Genomic DNA, 19,134 nt, shown 5'->3' on the forward strand with positions numbered 1-19,134 from the left:
AGCAGTCCTATAGCCAGTCTTGATTTATTTGATTGGCTTCCCTCAGGTATTGGCTCCTTTTTGTGATCCAGATTACAATTCCTATTTCTATTACTCATTGGAATTCCAGTATTAGTCATAGTATTCAAACTGATTACTATTTTCTTTACTCAGTGTTGTTAAGTCTGGTATGCAAGCTAAAGTAATGATGGCTCAACAACTTGAAATGGTTTGGTCAATTTTATGACTCTGGACAAATTTCCCTTTCTGATAAAGATTATTTTTGATAAAGCTTAAGAACTAATCTTAAAACTAGTATTTTCTATAATTGTAAACAATGTAAGCATAAAGAGTCACAAAAGCACATGTACAATGTTTGTGCAACAATCTAAAATTAATTGGAAAAAACATATGAAAAACTTCCTCTGTTTATACACACACACACACACACACACACACACTCACTCACTCACTCTAGTCTATTATTTATTCCCAATGTGGATAACTAGGCAAAGCTACATGATAAAGGCCTAGCACCGAGGGACTTGATGGACCGAGGGCAGGCAGAAAATATCCTGGTGCTAAGGGGTGTTGCACTGATCATCAATGCTTTTCAATAAAAAGGGAGAAAATGATGAATAAAGAGAAAGCAATAGGATATATTAGAATATATGAGGAAGCCATTTGGTTTAAAATTAATTTGGCCTAACCTTGTTTTTACAAAAAGGCCTGATGTGGCCAGTTGGACATGCACTGTACACCTGTTTTAAACATTTACAGTATCCTAAAGCCAAGATAGGGATGTTGCCTTCCCTCCCACATCAACATCTCTTTATAAATAAGGTTTATAAATAAGGATTTCTTCCCAATGGGGCATGGCTATACTTACTAATAGGTCCTTTGGCGATGGTCTCGTTACACCTTCTGTTCAGGCTCATGATTCTCAATTCTCTTGTCAAGTCTATTCCCAGAGACCCAAAGATATCAATCCCTCTTGGAACCACACTCCAGAACTCATGAGTAGTTAACAATTAAAAGCTGGTCATTCTTCAAGTCCTTGTTATGCCTATGCCCCTTACCAGCAGGAAACAACTAGAGCAGTTGTTACCCCATCCTCTCAAGATTGAGGAATGAACAACAAAAGGGGGGATTTGTAACCACAAGCCCCCCAGAGCCAGTTTGAACAGACTCCATCTCATAGAAACAGAGTGATTTAAGAATTGTCTTTCAGAAAATTTGCAAAGTCACATAGCCAGAGCATGCACAGAAGAAGAAATATTGACCTGAAATGACCACAGAACCAAAGATTCTCCTCCTCATGGAACCAAAGGACCAGAACATGACCAGAATTTAAAAGTCAGACTCTTATCAGAAGCAAGGGGTCCATCATCCAGGAAGATCCAGTGTTAAAATTCCTTCCCCACCTTACCATAAATGTTTAGGACATTACCATAAATGCCTAAAGCCCACCAATCAAAACCTGTCTAGTCAGTATTTCCATGTGCCAGCCTGATCTCCCTAACCTCTTAAACTTTACCTCAAATCCTGAATCAGGGAGACAAATCTTAGGGCACATGCCCCCATCCCTTTCAGATCGATCTCGCAAAATAAAGCTACATTTCTTTTCCCAAAAACTGATGCTGTAATAATTGGCTTTTTTTAAATGCACATTGGGCCAGAGAACCCCAATTTTGTGTAGTAACAATACTATAGATCAATGTTACCTTAATAGAAAATTAATGTTAAAAAAGTCAGCCATGTACCATCACACCACCAGTTTATCATAATTTGCCTTGTATAAGGGAAATGAGACATTCTGATCTAAAAGTTAATCAGCAACTAAAATGTTATCATTCATGCCATGTTATAAAGCCATATCAATATCCTTAAGCATAGTACACTTTTTTGTGGTTGTTATTTAAAGCAAGTTACCATTAGTAGCAAAATACAAAAAATAAAAGAAAAATGAATTGTTAAAACACTAAAACTAGGAAAAATAAAAATATCTCAGTTGTCAATAATCATTGCTCTCAGTCATATCCCTTTGGTCTATTATTGCATACAGTGGGTGGTCCAGCATTTTCAACTTTACAACTTCTTTGAGAAATCAAGCAGCCCTCAAAAATCCATTGACTTTTCTCTTCAGATGCTTGAGATCCATTTTTAACAATGACTATTAAATGTATTAGAATCCCTAGACAAGATTCTTCATATATACTATTTTAAAACTCAGCAATCTATGAAATAGGTATTGCTCCTCCAGTTTATAGAAGACAAAACTGAGGCTCAGAAAGGTCAAGCACCTTGCTCACGGTGACACAGCCAGAAAATGAAAATTAGAACCCTAATCACACTCCATACAGGGCTTGTTAGTACTGTATCAAATTACACTCAAATAATTTTTGTTAATTTTCTTTTAATCAATACACTCTATCTAAATTGTGAAGCTAGTAATAATATGGAGATATGATTAACATTCAATTTGACTTATCCATCCTCCCCCTCATCCACCCCACAGTCAAGTAATGAAAACCATTATTTGTTTGGCAATACATAAAGAAGTATGGACATGAGACAGACCTTAATTTGTGCCCTGAAGGCTTAAGGTGAGAGACTAATATATGCAAAATGAATTCATTACTGGGTAAAATTGCAGAAGAGTAAATTTTTCTCTTCTAAAGGTCCTCTCCAGAAGGACCTTCTAAAGATGGCAGTGGGCGAGCAAGATAAGGACAAAGACATGAGGCTAAGTGATTAGAAAATCAAAGTAAGAGTGAGTCATGGTTCAGTAGCAGTGGTAAATGAAGACACTATAAGCCATCTGCCAAACAGAGTCATCACAAGATGGTATTTTACAACACTTCAGCATTTATAGGGCACATTATATATTCATAACATATATATTTATATAGTATATAATTTATATAGCATAATTTATATAATATATAATTTATATAATTTTATAATATATAAACACGTATTATAAACATTATATATTTATAGGGCACATTCACATATATTTTTTATCTTTACACTGTGTATTTGATGCTTCAAAGAAAACTTAAATGTTTAAAATATTTGCTTTGAGTAGTGGTCAGAAGATAACAGCGTCTTTTAGAACATTGCTACTTGAATTAGCCCATGGATCAGCACAAGAGCATCACTCAGGGGCATTGCAAAAATGAGGAACACTGGGGTTGATCACCAGACCTAATGAATCAGAACTGACATTTTAACAAATCCCCAGGAGATCTGTATACACACTACAAGTTGTTAGGCCTTGCTCTAAGAAGAAAGGGTTAATTCTCACTTTATGTAAATTGACAGGAATTTCACAGAAGGAACAGAGTGGGCAGGAGAAAACACATCAAGGAGAAAGAGTTTCACATATCTTCACTTTCTCAGTGTTCTTCTCATTGGACAGAACAGAGACCCACAAGGAAAGAGAAAAGCATCAGTGTTTCTCTAACTTCAGTTTTCCTTTTGAAATAAGTATACTGCAGACCTGAAGCTGTCACTCATGCCTACCCCAAACAGGTATTAATGAGGAAAATTACTTAAAATAATTAGAAGCTTAATGTCATCAATTCAGAAAGCCTGCAGCAACATCTTAGGGAAAGTAGAAAAGGAATGATTCTAGAGATAATGTAGCCAAAGAAAAAAAGTAATAGAAGAACTAATGAGAGATTCTACATGTAGCTCTATAGATGTGATGGATATGGCAAACAGAGTGCCTAGGAAACAGAGGACAATTCAAAGTAGTTCCTGTTCCTTATGCTGCTCTTTCACACCCCAAAGATCTCTTTAAACCCCACTATCTTATTATCCTCTCACAGAATACCCTGAAAGCTTATTTACAGCAATTATCATGATCTATAACAACGTATTTATTTGTTTAATGCCATTTTATCCACCACAGTAAGCTCCATAAGGACAAAGACTGGGTTTTGTTTCTGTTCATTTGGTCCAACAATAAATATTGAATGATCACATTGGACAGATGAATATTTGCTGAGTGAATGAATAAAATAATGCATATATATTAATATGAATGTTTCCCATCCTAGGCATCTGTCAGTCTTTATTGGATATATTTGAGATTCAGGTCCTAGCTAAATATATGTATTCTAATCATTAGTCTATTCTAGTATTGCACTATTTGAGTTGCACTATTGCACTACTACACTATTCTTTCCTGTTTTTCTACACATTTGTTAGCTTCTGTCTTAATTTTGACTGAAACTATGGTCTCCATAAACATAGAAAACTAGTAGTATTTGGTGAGAATTCTTTTAAATTTCAAGCATATATGCATCATGTTTATTTGGCACAAGGCTAAATAATCAGGTTTCAAAATAGAAATTCTAGAGTCTTCCACTGTAAGCCCTTCTTTCACAGCACCCGTCAAGTACTAGGAAAATCCATTTCATTCCAAAAGAAGCCACCAGGTGGTGTTGTGGCCCAAGGCTAAAGCAAACCCAAACCTGAATATCAAGTTAGGAGTTTCACACTAATTCAACCCTACAGTCCTGGTGCCTCCCCTCTCGGAAGCTTAGTAATGGCTATAGGTCCCTTGGACACAGCCTTCAAGATATAAACTGAAGCTTTTTATAGCGCTTCACTAAGGGAGAAGACACCCTGAATAATTTTAACTGAGGAGATCTTTTAAATATATCCATGTCTCTCAAATGAGGGCAATATTTCATTAGCAACTTCAGTAAGAGACAGAATTCTTGGATACAAAATATGCCTTCTACTAAGATATTAAAAGTTACACTTGCTAATTGCTATTACATCTGAAAAAGTATTACAAAATTTTTAAATACCTGCTGTAAAGTATTCCAAGGGCCACACCGAAGAATTTCTAGTGTATTCAAAGGGGGCATGGTGTTTGCTGGGCATTTTACAAGTCTCTTTCTCTTAACAATTTTCTTTTGTTGACTTTCCTTGAAAATTTCAAACCAAGGTTTAAATGATTTCATCCAAGCTAACCTCTTTTCTTCAATGGAAGACAGAATTGCTGGCTCTGGTACAGAGCAGGTCAGGATAATTTCACATTCAGCTCTATTTTCATGACCTTCTTCTGGAATTTCTTTCATTTGAGATTTCACAGAGTTTACCTCTTTAAAAATCAAGGAGTTTTTTGCATTACAGCCACCCAAGTCTTCACAAGGAGACTGTCTACCTAAAATATAATTTTGCTTGTTTATTTTGCCTTCTACTTTGATCGTGGCATCACTGACGTTAAAAATCACATCAGTATTCAGAGTATTGTCTTTTGAGTTCTCTTGAGTTTCTTTAGATTTTAAATCTCTTTCTTTTTCTTGTAGTATTACATTTTTGCATATATCTTCAGAATTTTCTAATTTTAGTGGTAGTAGTTTTTGTTTCATTGACATCACTGAAATATTATTCTCTTTATACAATGTTCCATTCTGTTCTCTCTCCTCTTTTTCCACTTTTTGTATCTTATTGTGTTGATTATCTTTAGTTACTGTCTGCGCTTCATTGTTTTTCTCCCCAATAATTTCTTGATTATGTCCTAATATTATGATTTGGGTTTCTTGTCTCACATTCTCATTAATAGCAGGTTTCATGAGTTCCTCTTTTTGTGTTTGTGACTTTAATTCTTGCAGCTGAAACTGTTCTGTCACATTTTCTTTTAGATCTGGGTTTTCCAATTCATTCTTTTTGTCTATATTTTCAAGTTTTCTTTCTTGCTTGACCAATTTTTGTGAACATTGTTGTTTTCCCAGGTTTTCATTTTTTTCTTCCATTTTAAATTCTGCCAAAATTGCTTGGTTTGATATAGATTCTTTTAATTGCACTTGTATCGATTGTTTGAATACAAGCTGTCTATCCGCATTTTCTCTGTTACTCAATTCTTCAACCAGCCAAAGGGGATCACCTTCCAACTTCTCTGACTTTTCATTCCCTCGCTTTTTGGCTATATCATCCTTATTCTCTGTTGTCTCTTCAACAGTTAAATGTTTGGCATTACATTCTCCCTTCTTTAATGCTCTACTTACTATTTGCTGTTTTCTTGCTTCTTCTCTTAATCTTAATTTTTCCTTATTTAGCAGTTGCTCTTTTTCTCCTCTCACAAGGTTCTTTTTATCTTCATATTCTTTTTCTCTCCTTTTCCTTTCCTCTTGCTTCTGCTTTTTTATCTCTTCCTCTATCCTTTGTTCCTCCTCTAATCTTTTTCTTTTTTCTTCTTCCATCTGTCGAATTTTTGCTTCCTTTTCTTTCCACTCTTGTGCTTTTCTTTTCTTAATTTCTATTCGTTCTTTTATGATTGGGCCATATTTTTGGTAGGCCACAAATGCTTTATATTTAGCTTGAATTTTTATAGCTGCATTATGCTGCAGTTTTAATAAATGCATTTTCTGTTTTTCTTGTAGGTCTCTAAATCTTATTCTTTCTTCTTCCATTTGTAAATGCAAGTTTCTAATAAATTCCTAAAATAAAGTAAGATAAATAGTAGTCAGCATAAACTAAATGTGAGATATTATTAAAGTATCACCTAAAATATAGATTGAAAACAAACACTAAAACTGAAGTCATAATGAAGTTACTATAAAATGCACTTAGAGGAACTAAGCCAGCCCTGTTAGACTAGCAGTTAAGATCTGGTGCTCTCATCACAGCACAGCTGGGATTCCTTTCCTGGTCAGGGAACCACACCACCCGTCTGTTGGTTGTCATACTGTGGCAGCTGCATGTTGCTGTGATGCTGAAAGCTATGCCATCAGTATTTCAAATACCAGCAGGGTCCCCACAGTAGACAGGTTTCAGTGGAGCTTCCAGACTAAGACAGACTAGGAAGAAGAACCTGGCCACTCATTTCCGAAAAAATTGGTCATGAAAACCCTACGAATGGCAGCAGAGCATTGTCTATATAGAACTGGAAAGTGAGAGGATGGTGCAAAAAGACGGGGCAGAGTTCTGCTCTGCTGTACACAGGGTCACTAGGAGTCAGAATCCACTCAATGGCCCTAAAAACAAAAAGGAACTAAAGTCATCTATTTTAAAGGGTATTCATTTTTTAAATATTTAGGGGCTTCAGTCAAATTATAAGTTGATACTCCAATATTATGGTTATACCAAGCCACCTAGATATAAATTGAGGAATTCCTCGAAGATAAAAAGTATATGAAACCAGAACGACACAGAGAAAAAGCAAGAGAAACCACAAGCCAAAATGCGTGCAGGAGAAAAGTACTTCAAACTTTCTGAGTTGGGAGTTCTGATAAAGGAGACTCCTGGAGCTGCACAGACACTGCAGAAGCAGGGAATTATTTTGCGAGGCTTATGATACCAGGAAGGTGAGGTGGAACATATGTCTAAGTAATGTGAAGAACTAGCCTAGTCACACATCTTATCCTTTCTCAACCATTAAGAGCTAAGCACATACTGAATTAAATGAGATAATGTGGAGTTAAATGAGAACATATCATTGTCACTAGAGTCCTAACACAAAAGTAAACATGAACCCGAGCATGAAGAGGTTAAAAAATCTTCCCGAGAGCAAAAAACTTTGAGATAAGCTTTGCTAACTGCAGCTGTGCATATTCAACATAATCAACTGTTGTTTAAAACTAACCAGGACTTTCTGTCCCTCCTTTGTAGATGAGTGAGCTGTCTCTCCCAGGAAGGCAAGGTCCAGACATCAAGATTCAGCCCCACAAGGCCAAATGCAAGCTGAAGATGAAAACTAACCACAGAAGTCCAGGCAGTCAAGGGAAAGAAGTTCAGTCTTCAGGCTAAATGCAAGGCTGGTGGGAAGGCGCCAACCAGCAAGGCCACATGCTCTCCCTCCCCTATGTAAAACTGCAGATAAAAACTCCTACCTTCTTCCCCGCAGGAGGTGGACCTGAGTAATAACTCCCATCTCCTCCTCTGGCTGCCTTTCCGCAGTAGTAAACCTCTTTCCTTGCCACAAGCCTGGGGTTTCAGTTTTCTTCTTTACAGACCCTACTATGCAGCAGATTAAATGATCTTGTGTTTGGGTTTGGCAATTAAGATCAAGAAAATTCAGCAAATATTTGAGGAAAACTAACACAAAGAAGGTGAGAATGAAAATACTTCAAAAAACAGAAGGAAGAACCAATTTCTGAGAAAAGAGGGCTATTAAACTAAATGAAAACTTAAAGAAAATTTTTTAAGAAAAAATGTTTAAACAAGAATACCTTTATATAAAAATGAAATGAAAGTGCTCAAATAAGAACATCTGACTCACTCAAACAAAAAATCAAAACAGAATGCTGAACAGATGACTGCCTAAAGAAAAACTTCAAAATTAGGTGCCTTCCCAAAACAACATACAAAATAACAAAGACATGAAGTATATGAGACATTCAGGTATAAAGAGGATCAACACAGCATTTCCAAGATGACTACTAGGAGTTCCAGATAAAGAGATGAGAAAAACTGAAGAAAAGGGAATAACAGAAAAATGATTTAAAAATCAACAAAAGGTCATAGAATGAAGATTTGAGTTACACACGCATAGAAACAATGATAACTCATACAGATGCTAGCAGTATTTCAGAACCCTAAGGAATGTAAGCTCCCTGAAGGCAGGGGCTTTTTTCTGTTTTATTCAAGGCTGTATCTTCAGCACTTACAGAAGTGCCTGGCACACAACAGAAAACCAGTAAATGTGTGTGGATGAATGTCAAAAGTGAAAAATCCTAAAGCTTCAAAAGAAAATAATGAATATCAAATTTGTAAACATAGGTAGCATAGGCAAAAATAGGGAGCAATATCTTTAAATTGTTTAAACTAAATGGTAATAAACCTGGATTCTACAGCCAATGAGACTCATCATTCAGTTTTAAAAGCAAAATAAAAATATTTTCAAGTATACAAAGATTGAGAAAATTTGCCATCCAAAAACGTTTTTTGACAAGTATTTAGGTATATACTCCAGGAAATGAAAACTGAGTCCAGAAAGCAAGGGAAGACTTACAATTCAAAGAACACTGATGATCAAAGAAGCCATTAATACTTAGGACTTAATTTTTGTTCTGTCTTCTTCTTTCCATCGTTTCACTCAAAAAGTCAGCTAACAGTTTACCGTTGCTGCTTTTTAGGTAATGTGCCTTTTTTCTCTGGCTGCTCTTCAGATCTTTTTTCCCCCTTGTCTTGAATTTCAGTAGTTATAAAATTAAATTCCCAGGTGTGGTTTTCTTTGTATTGACTTTATTTGGGGATCTTTAATCATCTTTTAAAGTTTGGATTGATTTTTTAAAAACAATTTGAAACCATTTCAACTATTTTCTCTTCACCCATTGCTTCTGCTCCATTCTCTCTCTCCTTTCCTTCCAAAATTACTACTATAGACATTTTTTATCTTTTTACTATGTATCACATACTTCTTGTGCTATTTTCTGCTTTTCTCACTTTTTGTCCTCTCTGTACTTTAATTTGGATATTTTCTATTCACTTCTCTTCAGTTTCACTAATGCTTTCAGCTGCTATGTCAAATCTGTTAAACTTATCCACTGAATTTTTAATTTTATATATGGAACTTTTCAACTCTACTTGTACACTTGGTACTTCACTATAGATTCTAATTCTCTTTTTACATCACCTATCTGTTTAATCATCTTGCTATTGCATGATAGTTAGAGGTACTCTAATGGCTCTCCTAACTCCAACATTTGGATTACCTGCAGGTGAGCTACTATTGTCTTTTTTTCTTGTCATTCATATGAACCTGTCTCTTTACATGCCTAACCAACTTTTTTATTTAAAGATGGACAGTATAAACCTGTGTTCAAGAGTGTGCTTATATAAATAAAGAAAAGACTTGAAGAAAATACAATCAAGGGTAATACTGTTTATACTGTTTAGCTGGATAACAGGATTATGGGAAATTTTATCTACTTTATACTTGTAATTACTTCAAGTAATTTTATATAAAAACTATGGAGTAAACAAAAGTTAAAACTAAATAAATGTCTTAATCTTAAATTCAAAGGGGTTATTTAAAACAATTAGTTGTGTTCAAAACTGCAGTAACTTTTTATAACAATCCTCAGTCATAATGAAATGTCCATAATAGTATGTTTCCTCAAACCTTAAACGAAATTTAGAATTACAATTTTATATAGACATGTTCACTCACTGAACCAGGTTATTTTCATTTTCAGGACATTCTATTTCAAGGAGAGTTTCTGATGATTAACGAATTTTTTTAAGTTTTAGTAAATTAAATCCTACACCAGCTAGGCAATATTATTTTTAAATGCCCATTTCAAACATAGTAATTTATTTCAAATGAAGAATAATTATTGTACTGATTAAAAACGATAAATATATACCTCATGTTGTTTAAATTTCTCTTTCCACATTTTCTCTTCTCTATGGAGTTCATCATTCATCTTGTCCTGTTCTTGCTGAACAAATATTATAATCAAATATTAAAGAATATTGTGTTCATTATATATGATTATCACAATATATACTTGTAAACAATGGTTAGAGATAACAATGCACCCACTGGTCCTCAGTTATTAGTAGTGGGATAACAACTTTAATCTCAACCTATAGCATCATATAAATGATAGCTACAGTTCCCATTTTGAGCACATAAAGATGTTTGTACCCTGGGAAAGTTGTTTTATTTAAGTATGTTTATTAACATAATAAAATACATTGACTAGAAATACTGTTGGACAATGCAAAAATTACAAATAATGATGTTTGTAAGATGGAGTTTGCATTACAATTTTTTTCTTGCCACATCATTCCACTTAATTCACACAATAAATCAGTGGGTAATAGTTTTCTTTCAACAACTCTGTATTAAGACCTATTTGTTAAGTCTCTGCAGAATAAACAAAGGTCAGTAAAATATAATCTCTTTCCTCAAAAACTTTAATATGGAAATGCTATTGTTAAGTTCACATATTACCGCAAATTTAGCTGAATAGGTTTATCACAGGAGAAGAACTCTAAAGGATTAGGTGTTGGAATAGGTGTTATAATTAGAGGATCATGAAAGGTTTCATGAAGATTATATTTGAAATGACTAGGCTTTTAAGAAGTTAAGCAGACATTTTAGGCATTTAGTAAATGTTTTTATTGGAAAATGATTACAGCTCTGTTTCAGGAAAATTATAAGTTTGTATCACATAGAGTTAGAGAAAGAGTCAAGGAGACACTGAAAAGATTAGTGAGGTAATATTAGAGGAGCCCATATGAGAATCGATGAGAGCCTTCTGTAGACAGGGTGGCAAGAGTGAGAAGAAGTGCAAAGACAATGGAAACATGAAATTGCCACAATTTGCTATATATAAAGGAAGTGGGAAATAAAGTGGGATATAAAGGAAGTAGGAAAAGTTCTTTAGACATTATCTTAATATGAGCTGCAGGACCTTTTGATGGGATTTAAGCAAGGAAATAACTTTAAAAATTATATCCTTCTGACAGCACTATGGTGGATGAGTTTGTGGAATATAAGACGAAGAGTAGTGAGCTCAATTAGAGAGTACAGTAAATATTTCAAGCCAGACATCAGGACACCCTGAACTATGCAGTAGCAGTAGATACATGCATGAGAAGACAGCTAATATAACTATTAGAAGGAAGCAGATAACAAAAGAGAAGGAAGAATTAAAAACGGTCCTCATCTTTCCAGCTTAGACTATGATGATAGTGGGGCTCATCAAAATAAAGAACACTAGAGGAGGACATTAGCTCAGTTATGGGGGTGAGGCACAGACCATCACTTACATGGTTGAACCACTTCAACCAAATAAGTTTTACATAATTGCCATGTATATCAGACCACATAGGAAGGACATTGAATGATCAAGAAAATTCTGTTGGCTTTTTCTATGATTAGAAGGGTATAAAAAAAGCAAGTTTATGTTGTAAATGTCATCCTTCCTAGGATGACCTTCAAAACTTCGTAGACTCTAGAGGCCCCCAAGATCCAAAGCAGTATCTGAAATTCCAATGAATTTCAATAAAAACTAATCAAGGAGTCTATATTAAATACTGTTAATCCACAGACAATTGCTTCGCTTATCAGGAGTAACTGAAACCCACAGAACAAAGCTCAATCTACACTATACTCTAAAAACCAATACCCTTCAGAAGTAGCTACTGATTCAAAAAATGTATGAAAAACAAAAATTAAAAACTTTACCTTCTGAATATTCTCTAATTTCTTCTTTTCAACTTCAAATTGTTTCATCCAGCAATGTCTCTTTTCTTCTTCTTCTTGAAATTGTTTTTCTTCTCTCTCCCTCTGGGCTTTGAGAGTTTCTTTCTCTTGGTCTTCTAGTTCCTTCTGTTTGTCTTGCCAAGCCTCAAAAGACTGCTTACATCTTTCTTCTACTTCACAGTATCCAAATTCTATATCAGCATCATCTGTATTCATGAAGAGAAGTAATATTATTATTCTTAAAATCAAACCTGTCAAAAATGATTCAACGAAAATTATAAAAGTAATTTCAAAATGAAGAAATAATGTCAACATATTACCAAAGTAAAAGTGATAACATGCAAAAAGAAAATATATTCTTGAATATACCTGGAAATTCCATTGCAATCATATACATGGAAATTCCATTTCAGTCAATAAAGAAATCACATAACTTGCCTTAAACTATTCCACAAAAATTAATACAAAAATATAATGTGTAGTTAAGGGATATTTAATAAATTCAAGGCTGGGTATATCTATTGCTGTCAGCTATATATGTGGAAAAATTTTAAATATATTTAAATCAAGTTAATCTACGAAGCATAAAGAAAACTATGAGAATATGTAACTAAACAAATATAGTCAAAGCATAATAATTTTCAAATACTGTGACTGTATTTTTCTAAATGTCAAAAGAAAACTGTCTAAATTTTTTTTCATATAAATATAGTCAATCACATAAAAATTATCAAAAATATCACTGAGCAGTTTGGTCCACCTGGTAAAACATGTTCATTCACAGGCGAGTCATGAGGATCAGGCTCTGGAACAGAATCAGGACTGCCACGATGGGTTTTATTTCTCAGAAATTCTTCTTTTTCAATTTCAGATAACATCTAGGAAGTGAAAAGAGTACCAATGATTAAAGAAAACCTAAATAGAGAGTAAAGCCATCTTTTTAATAAGATACTAAGTATTTATAGACACATATCGAGAACTTTATTTACTTCAAATCTTTCTCAAATACAATTCTATAGTACATTGATAATTATTCTCTTCGTGGAGAATAAAAATGTCTTCCCAAGCAAGCAGACTATTTTATCCTCCCTATGTTTTTCAGAATTCTAATCACTCTCTAATATTTAACCACAATATTCAATTAAACTGCCTGATAATCATTTCAAAATATTTCTACTAATGTTTGTTTTCTTCCTAATATATTTCTCACTTTCTTACCTGTAGTGATTTCTCACATATAGAAATTAATATATTCAATATGTTTAAAAAATAGAACTATTCTCTTAACATGAATAATGCACAAGTCATAATTTTGACTAATACTTTTCAATAATTAGACTTCCACCATACTCTAGTTGGAAAGATACATGACATCTATTCCAATTAAGTACTAGTATGATGATTCAAAATTAGTATTTCAAGTTTGATGTTACCAAAAGGAGAATAAAAGACATACACATAAGTAATTTTCAGATGATGTCAAACATCTTAGGGAGCAGGAATAGAGTTAGATAAAATTAGAGAGAGTTAAGTAAAATGAGAAGTAAAAATGAGTCCAAGATGCTGAACCTGTAGATTAGATTTTCTCTGAAATATATTTCTGGGGGTTTTAAACAAAATAGGCTCCCTTTTACTCCTTTTTTTAGGGATTTTTTATTTGTATCTTTTTAAAAAACAAACATAAGATGTTCTCTATTTAAAATTTCCATAGAGTATTTAAAGTCTCTGCTGGAACACAGTACATTCCTAAGCAAGGTAATAAATACCACAATATATTCATTGTTTTCCTCAGAGTTTTAGGGAAAAAATATCATGCAATATAGTTCTACTGTTTTATCTACATGCATTTTAAATTCTCAAGTATTGATGGTTCAAATCACTATTTCTAATACTTTTAAAGACTGACATTTGAGTTGGTTTATATTATATGCCAAAGGAAAACATAAAACCAAAAGTGATTTGATTAAAAATAATTAAATTTTTAACTTTTAAATCAGTGAACTATCATCCTACATAAAAGGAAAAGGTAAATTTCTAACTGTACTACTGAGCACTTTCAGTCAAATGTTGAACATATACCTTCATTAACTGTTCCGGATTTGCCTTATCTTCAGTTGATAATTCTATCTTTAAATGCACATGATTATTAGAAACTGTTCCATAACTATAGCCTAGAGAAAGAAAAAATATTATAACTGTAAATATTAGAGTAGGGCATAACATGTTAACATTCCAAACCCTTCCTATCATCCTTTAATCTCAAATTCTTAGTATATTCTTGATCAGTAACTCAAAATTTTTTAAAAAATGAAGAATAAAGAACAGAGGAAATCCGTACTCTTTATTCTAAAAATAAAAGTTACTGGGGCTGGCCCCGTGGCCAAGCAGTTAAGTTCATGAGCTCTGCCTCAGCCGCCCAGGGTTTCAACCATTCAGGTCCCGGGTGCGGACGTGGCTCTGCTCATCAGGCCACGCTGAGGTAGCGTCCCACGTAGCACAGCCAGAAGGACCTACAACTAGAATATACAACTATGTACTGGGGGGGCTTTGGGGAGAATAATAAGGAAAAAAAAGATTGGCAACAGATGTCAGCTCAGGTGCCAATCTTAAAAAAAAAATATATTAAAAGTAAAAGTAACTAATTTTTAAAGCACTTTAACTCTTTATCATCCTTCATATGCTAGACTGAAGTTTATTTTCCATGTACACAGAATAATGTTGTGTTCAATATTGCAATGACAACTTGATTAGAAATCAACAAAGGTTCAATTCTATTTCCCACAAACTAGCAATATAATCTTGCATAAAATATTGAAAGCACTTTAATAAAAGTATTACTTTAAAAGATTATAATTACTAGCATGTGAATGAAGTGAACTTTCAATCCTGATTTTACGAGTTTTTGTTGAATTTATCTTTTTATCATCTGGGAAGATGTAGTTATGTTTCTTTTCCTTATTCAGTTAACGTTATGATAATCATGTTATCAGGATAATGTTCCCTAATAGTAAACTATTTTTAATAGATGACCATTCTGCCATTAAACCGACTATTCACACCTATTTTGTCAGATATTATAGATTTTCTTCTTCAACAGCTGTTCACAACCTTTCCTGGATGCTTTCCTTTGTGAGTGGCTGAAAAGCAGAAAATAACCTTCTCCGGGTTCCTCTGAAGCTAGGTTTCTGAGGGTGATTTAGGTTCTGCCAATTGAGACATTTGCGTTGTCTTGATTTTCATAAAAATGTTGTGTGAAGAGAGGCAGGGAGCAATATTTTCATTTTCCTGACCCCAACTACGATAATGGGAGCTTGGGTTGGAGACAGGAGTGTATAGTAGAGAATTAACATTGCTGAATTTCTTAATTATATCAGACAGCAGCTTCTGCAGCAGCCCAGTTCTTCTATATATGTGTATATTTTTTACGTCTTGGATGTTCATCCTAGAGTCTGTTTCTTCAGTTCTATTAACAATTCTGTTATATACTGTAGTAGCTAGTCTCTAAAGATGTCTCTCCCACACTTTCTGGTATGCACATGCTGTATAGCTCCCACCCACACAGAACCTAGCTGACCCTGTGTAACCATCAACGTGCGGTAGAAATGACGTTGCATGACTTCTGAGAATAGGTCATAAGAAGCCTTAGAAGGTTCCGTCTCAGTCTCTTAGCATTTTGTTCGTGGATGCTCCTTCTCAGAATCCAAGAGCCATGCAAGCCATAGGGAGAGACCACATGTAGATGCCTCGAGATGACAGCCCTAACTGAACTCCCAGCCAACAATTAGCATCAACTGCCAGCCATTTGAGTTAGTCATCTTGGAATTTCAGTCCAGTAAAGACTTCAGATGACTTCAGTCTTAATCAACATCTTGGCCATAAATGCATAAGAAATCCAAGCAAGCAAGAACTGTCTAGCCAAGCCCAGTCAACACACAAAACTATAAAAGATAATAACAAATTGTTATTTTAAACCACTGTTTGTTTTACAGCATTAAATAATCAGAACATCTACTCTACCCATAAAAACAAACATACAAATACCCCCCACAAAATCTTACTGCTTGAAGTAGTTAAAATAGCTTCTGTTTACAACTGAGAGCCCTAATCAATACAACCTTGTTCATAAATGAAATTAGCCTCTAGTGAATTTACGAATTGATGGCTATAATCTGTAGATTTTTTCCTTGATAGATTATAAGAATTCAACTGCAAAATTATTCCTAGTTTCTAATTTGAGAAGAAATTCCTTTCTACCTTCTTAGCAGATTACTAGTTTAATCATCTTTTCAAAAAATTTTAATAATGCGAATTTTCTTGGAAAATTATTTTATTCATTGAGTCTATCAAATCTATTTGATTAGAACTGTACATGATATCTCACAGTTTTATAAACCACTGCTCTAATTGTAGTTATATAACCTTTTATGTAACCAATTTTCTTTTCTCTTTTTTTTTGGTGAGGAAGATTGGCCCTGAGCTAACATCTGTTGTCAATCTTCCTCTTTCTGTTTGAGGAAAATTGTCCCTGAGCCAACATCTATGCCAATCTTGCTTCATTTTGTATGGGGGACACCGCCACAGCATGGCTTGATAAGCGATGAGTAGGTCTGTGCCCAGGATCTGAACCTGCAAACCCTGGGCCACCAAAGCAGAGTGCATAAACTTAACCACCATGCCATTGGGCCAGCCCCTGTTACTAATTTTCTATAATTGTATTTTCTTCAATTTTTTTCATAATTAGGCTATATAAAATTGCCAATATATTTTCACTGTATAAACCTCAGTAAATATAAATAAATAGACCATTAAAGTCCCCATAACTCAACTATAGATAATCACTGCCAAAATTTGAAGAGTCTACATATAGTAAGTCTTTACATATCCATTCACACAGGTGCTCAGGACAAAAATCTTGGAGCTGATCTTTTCTCTTCCTTTCATACCAATCCATCAATAAATCATTTTGGTTCTTTCTACCTTAAAAATTGTTTCCAGAATATGACCATTTTTCATCATTTGTACTCAAATCACTCTCATCCACACCATAATATTACAATAGTCTTTTAGTAGATTCTTGCTACCTCAGGGCATCTCCTCTAAACAGTCACCAGAATGATTGTCTCAAAATATGTCAGATACTGTCATTCCTTACTTGGAAGCCTTCACATATGCAGAATGGAATCTAAAGTCCACACTGTGATTTCCAAGAGCCCTATATGTTCTGATCCCTTGTATTCTTGGATACAACCACAAAGGCTTACCGTTCTTCAAACATATCAAGCACACTTAGTGTGCTTTGGCCTTTAGAGTGTCCTCCTCTGAAACACCGACTCTCTAGATATCCACATGGCTCACCTTCTCACTCTTCGAGATATCTATCTGGCTTTCCTTCTCAGTCATTACTTAAATGTCACCTCCTCAGAGAGGCCTTCCCTGACTTATCCTATCTAAAATACAACCTCCCATCTTCATCCTCTTATCTTCAAGTTTTTCCTTCACAGAAGTTATTATTATTGAAATATTACATATTTATTTATTTGTTTATTGTTTGTCTCCCCACACTAGAATATCAGAACAGAAGAACATAACCTTTGTCTATTTTGTTCTCTGTGGTATTCTCAGTAGCTAGAATAGATCCTTTCACACAGAAATATTTGTTGAATGAATATCTATGAATACCCACATTATAATTTATACTAATATTTGCATAAATGCCGTTGAATTTTATAATGTTTTAATAATACATCACAAACATTTTTTATGTTACTAAATATTGTCTAAGCCACCTTTCTAACGGGGCTATTATTGGACACACCAAAGTCCAATTGAATACTCAGGTCGTTGCCATTTTTCATTATAATTCTAGTTAAACTTTCAATCATTTCATTTTCTTTGAATAATTCCAGAAGTAAATTTGCTTAGTTGAACCAATAAAGATTGTTAGCCTTTTGGCATAAATTATATTTTTATCCAAAAAGATGTATAAACTGATACTTCTAAAATATTCCCATGATTGTTTTTCTTTTCTTCAGTGTAAAGTAAAAGAATGTCTGGTTTTAACTCGGACTAGTAAAACAAACTGTTGACACTGGTTATTTATTGGAGACATAGGAAGGCACTAATGAAAGTGAACGAACTAAATTGAACAGTCCACTATCCCATAGATATTACATTAGAGATAAATGCACATACATGTATATAATGAAATAAAAACTTCAAGCAGTTTAATTTTCTAAATTATAAATTATTCTTACTTACAGAAAACTTATCTGCCAAGCAGATAAAAACTGTACTTACTTAAAACATCAGGATCTTCCAAGTCCTGAAGAATGAGCTCTTCAACAGTTTTACTCTTATTCTTTATGACATCAATACAGTGAAGAACTGACTCAGGTAATTCATCTACATCCTGAAAATTTGAATAACGAAAGAAACCGTAAAATTGTTTATTAAAACTATGTATCAAAAATTTGATAAAAATTTTGATATACCAAAAATTTGAGTAAAATGTGTAAAATGAGGTAAAAGGGTTCCATGTAAAGAGCATACTTCAAACAAATATATTTTGTTAAAATTTGCTTTTTATTTTCAGGTAGTTATAAATTACATCCACGATTCTTTTGGATTTCACAATCAAATGAAGAATTTCAGAATTTTTTGTCTCAAATTTGCTGTGGATAAAAAGACAATATTATGTAAAAATATAAATTTTTCCAAAAGTAAGATGTTTATTACTGTAATCCTAATTAAAAATCGAAGTGTAGTTATTTTTTGAAACTTGACAAATAAGTCTTTTTGGAAAAAGTTTAGTTGAGAAGATTCTGAAACAGCAAAACAAGTAAAGGAATTTGATTCATTTGATATTTAAAAATATAAAACTGCAATAGGGAAAAAATTAACAGAATAATGGAATGAATAGATAGTCTTTGATAGATTACATGTATATAACAACTAAATATATACAAAAGATATTA

At 33.7% G+C, this 19,134-nt stretch overlaps 1 protein-coding gene across 1 annotated transcript in view; it reads right to left on the bottom strand.

Moving 5' to 3' along the window:
* Nucleotides 1-19,134, bottom strand: part of LRRIQ1 (leucine rich repeats and IQ motif containing 1) — a 201,435-nt gene that overhangs the window by 181,574 nt on the left and 727 nt on the right. The window contains exons 2-7 of the mRNA XM_046646524.1: nucleotides 18,458-18,569; nucleotides 14,240-14,331; nucleotides 12,921-13,038; nucleotides 12,143-12,366; nucleotides 10,311-10,385; nucleotides 4,806-6,440 (exon numbers count right to left, since the gene is read on the bottom strand). Coding sequence (XP_046502480.1) covers nucleotides 4,806-6,440; nucleotides 10,311-10,385; nucleotides 12,143-12,366; nucleotides 12,921-13,038; nucleotides 14,240-14,331; nucleotides 18,458-18,569 — 2,256 coding nt within the window. The remainder of the gene's footprint in view (nucleotides 1-4,805; nucleotides 6,441-10,310; nucleotides 10,386-12,142; nucleotides 12,367-12,920; nucleotides 13,039-14,239; nucleotides 14,332-18,457; nucleotides 18,570-19,134) is intronic.

This window comes from Equus quagga, chromosome 19 (genome assembly GCF_021613505.1).
Source record: "Equus quagga isolate Etosha38 chromosome 19, UCLA_HA_Equagga_1.0, whole genome shotgun sequence".
Taxonomy (NCBI): domain Eukaryota; kingdom Metazoa; phylum Chordata; class Mammalia; order Perissodactyla; family Equidae; genus Equus; species Equus quagga.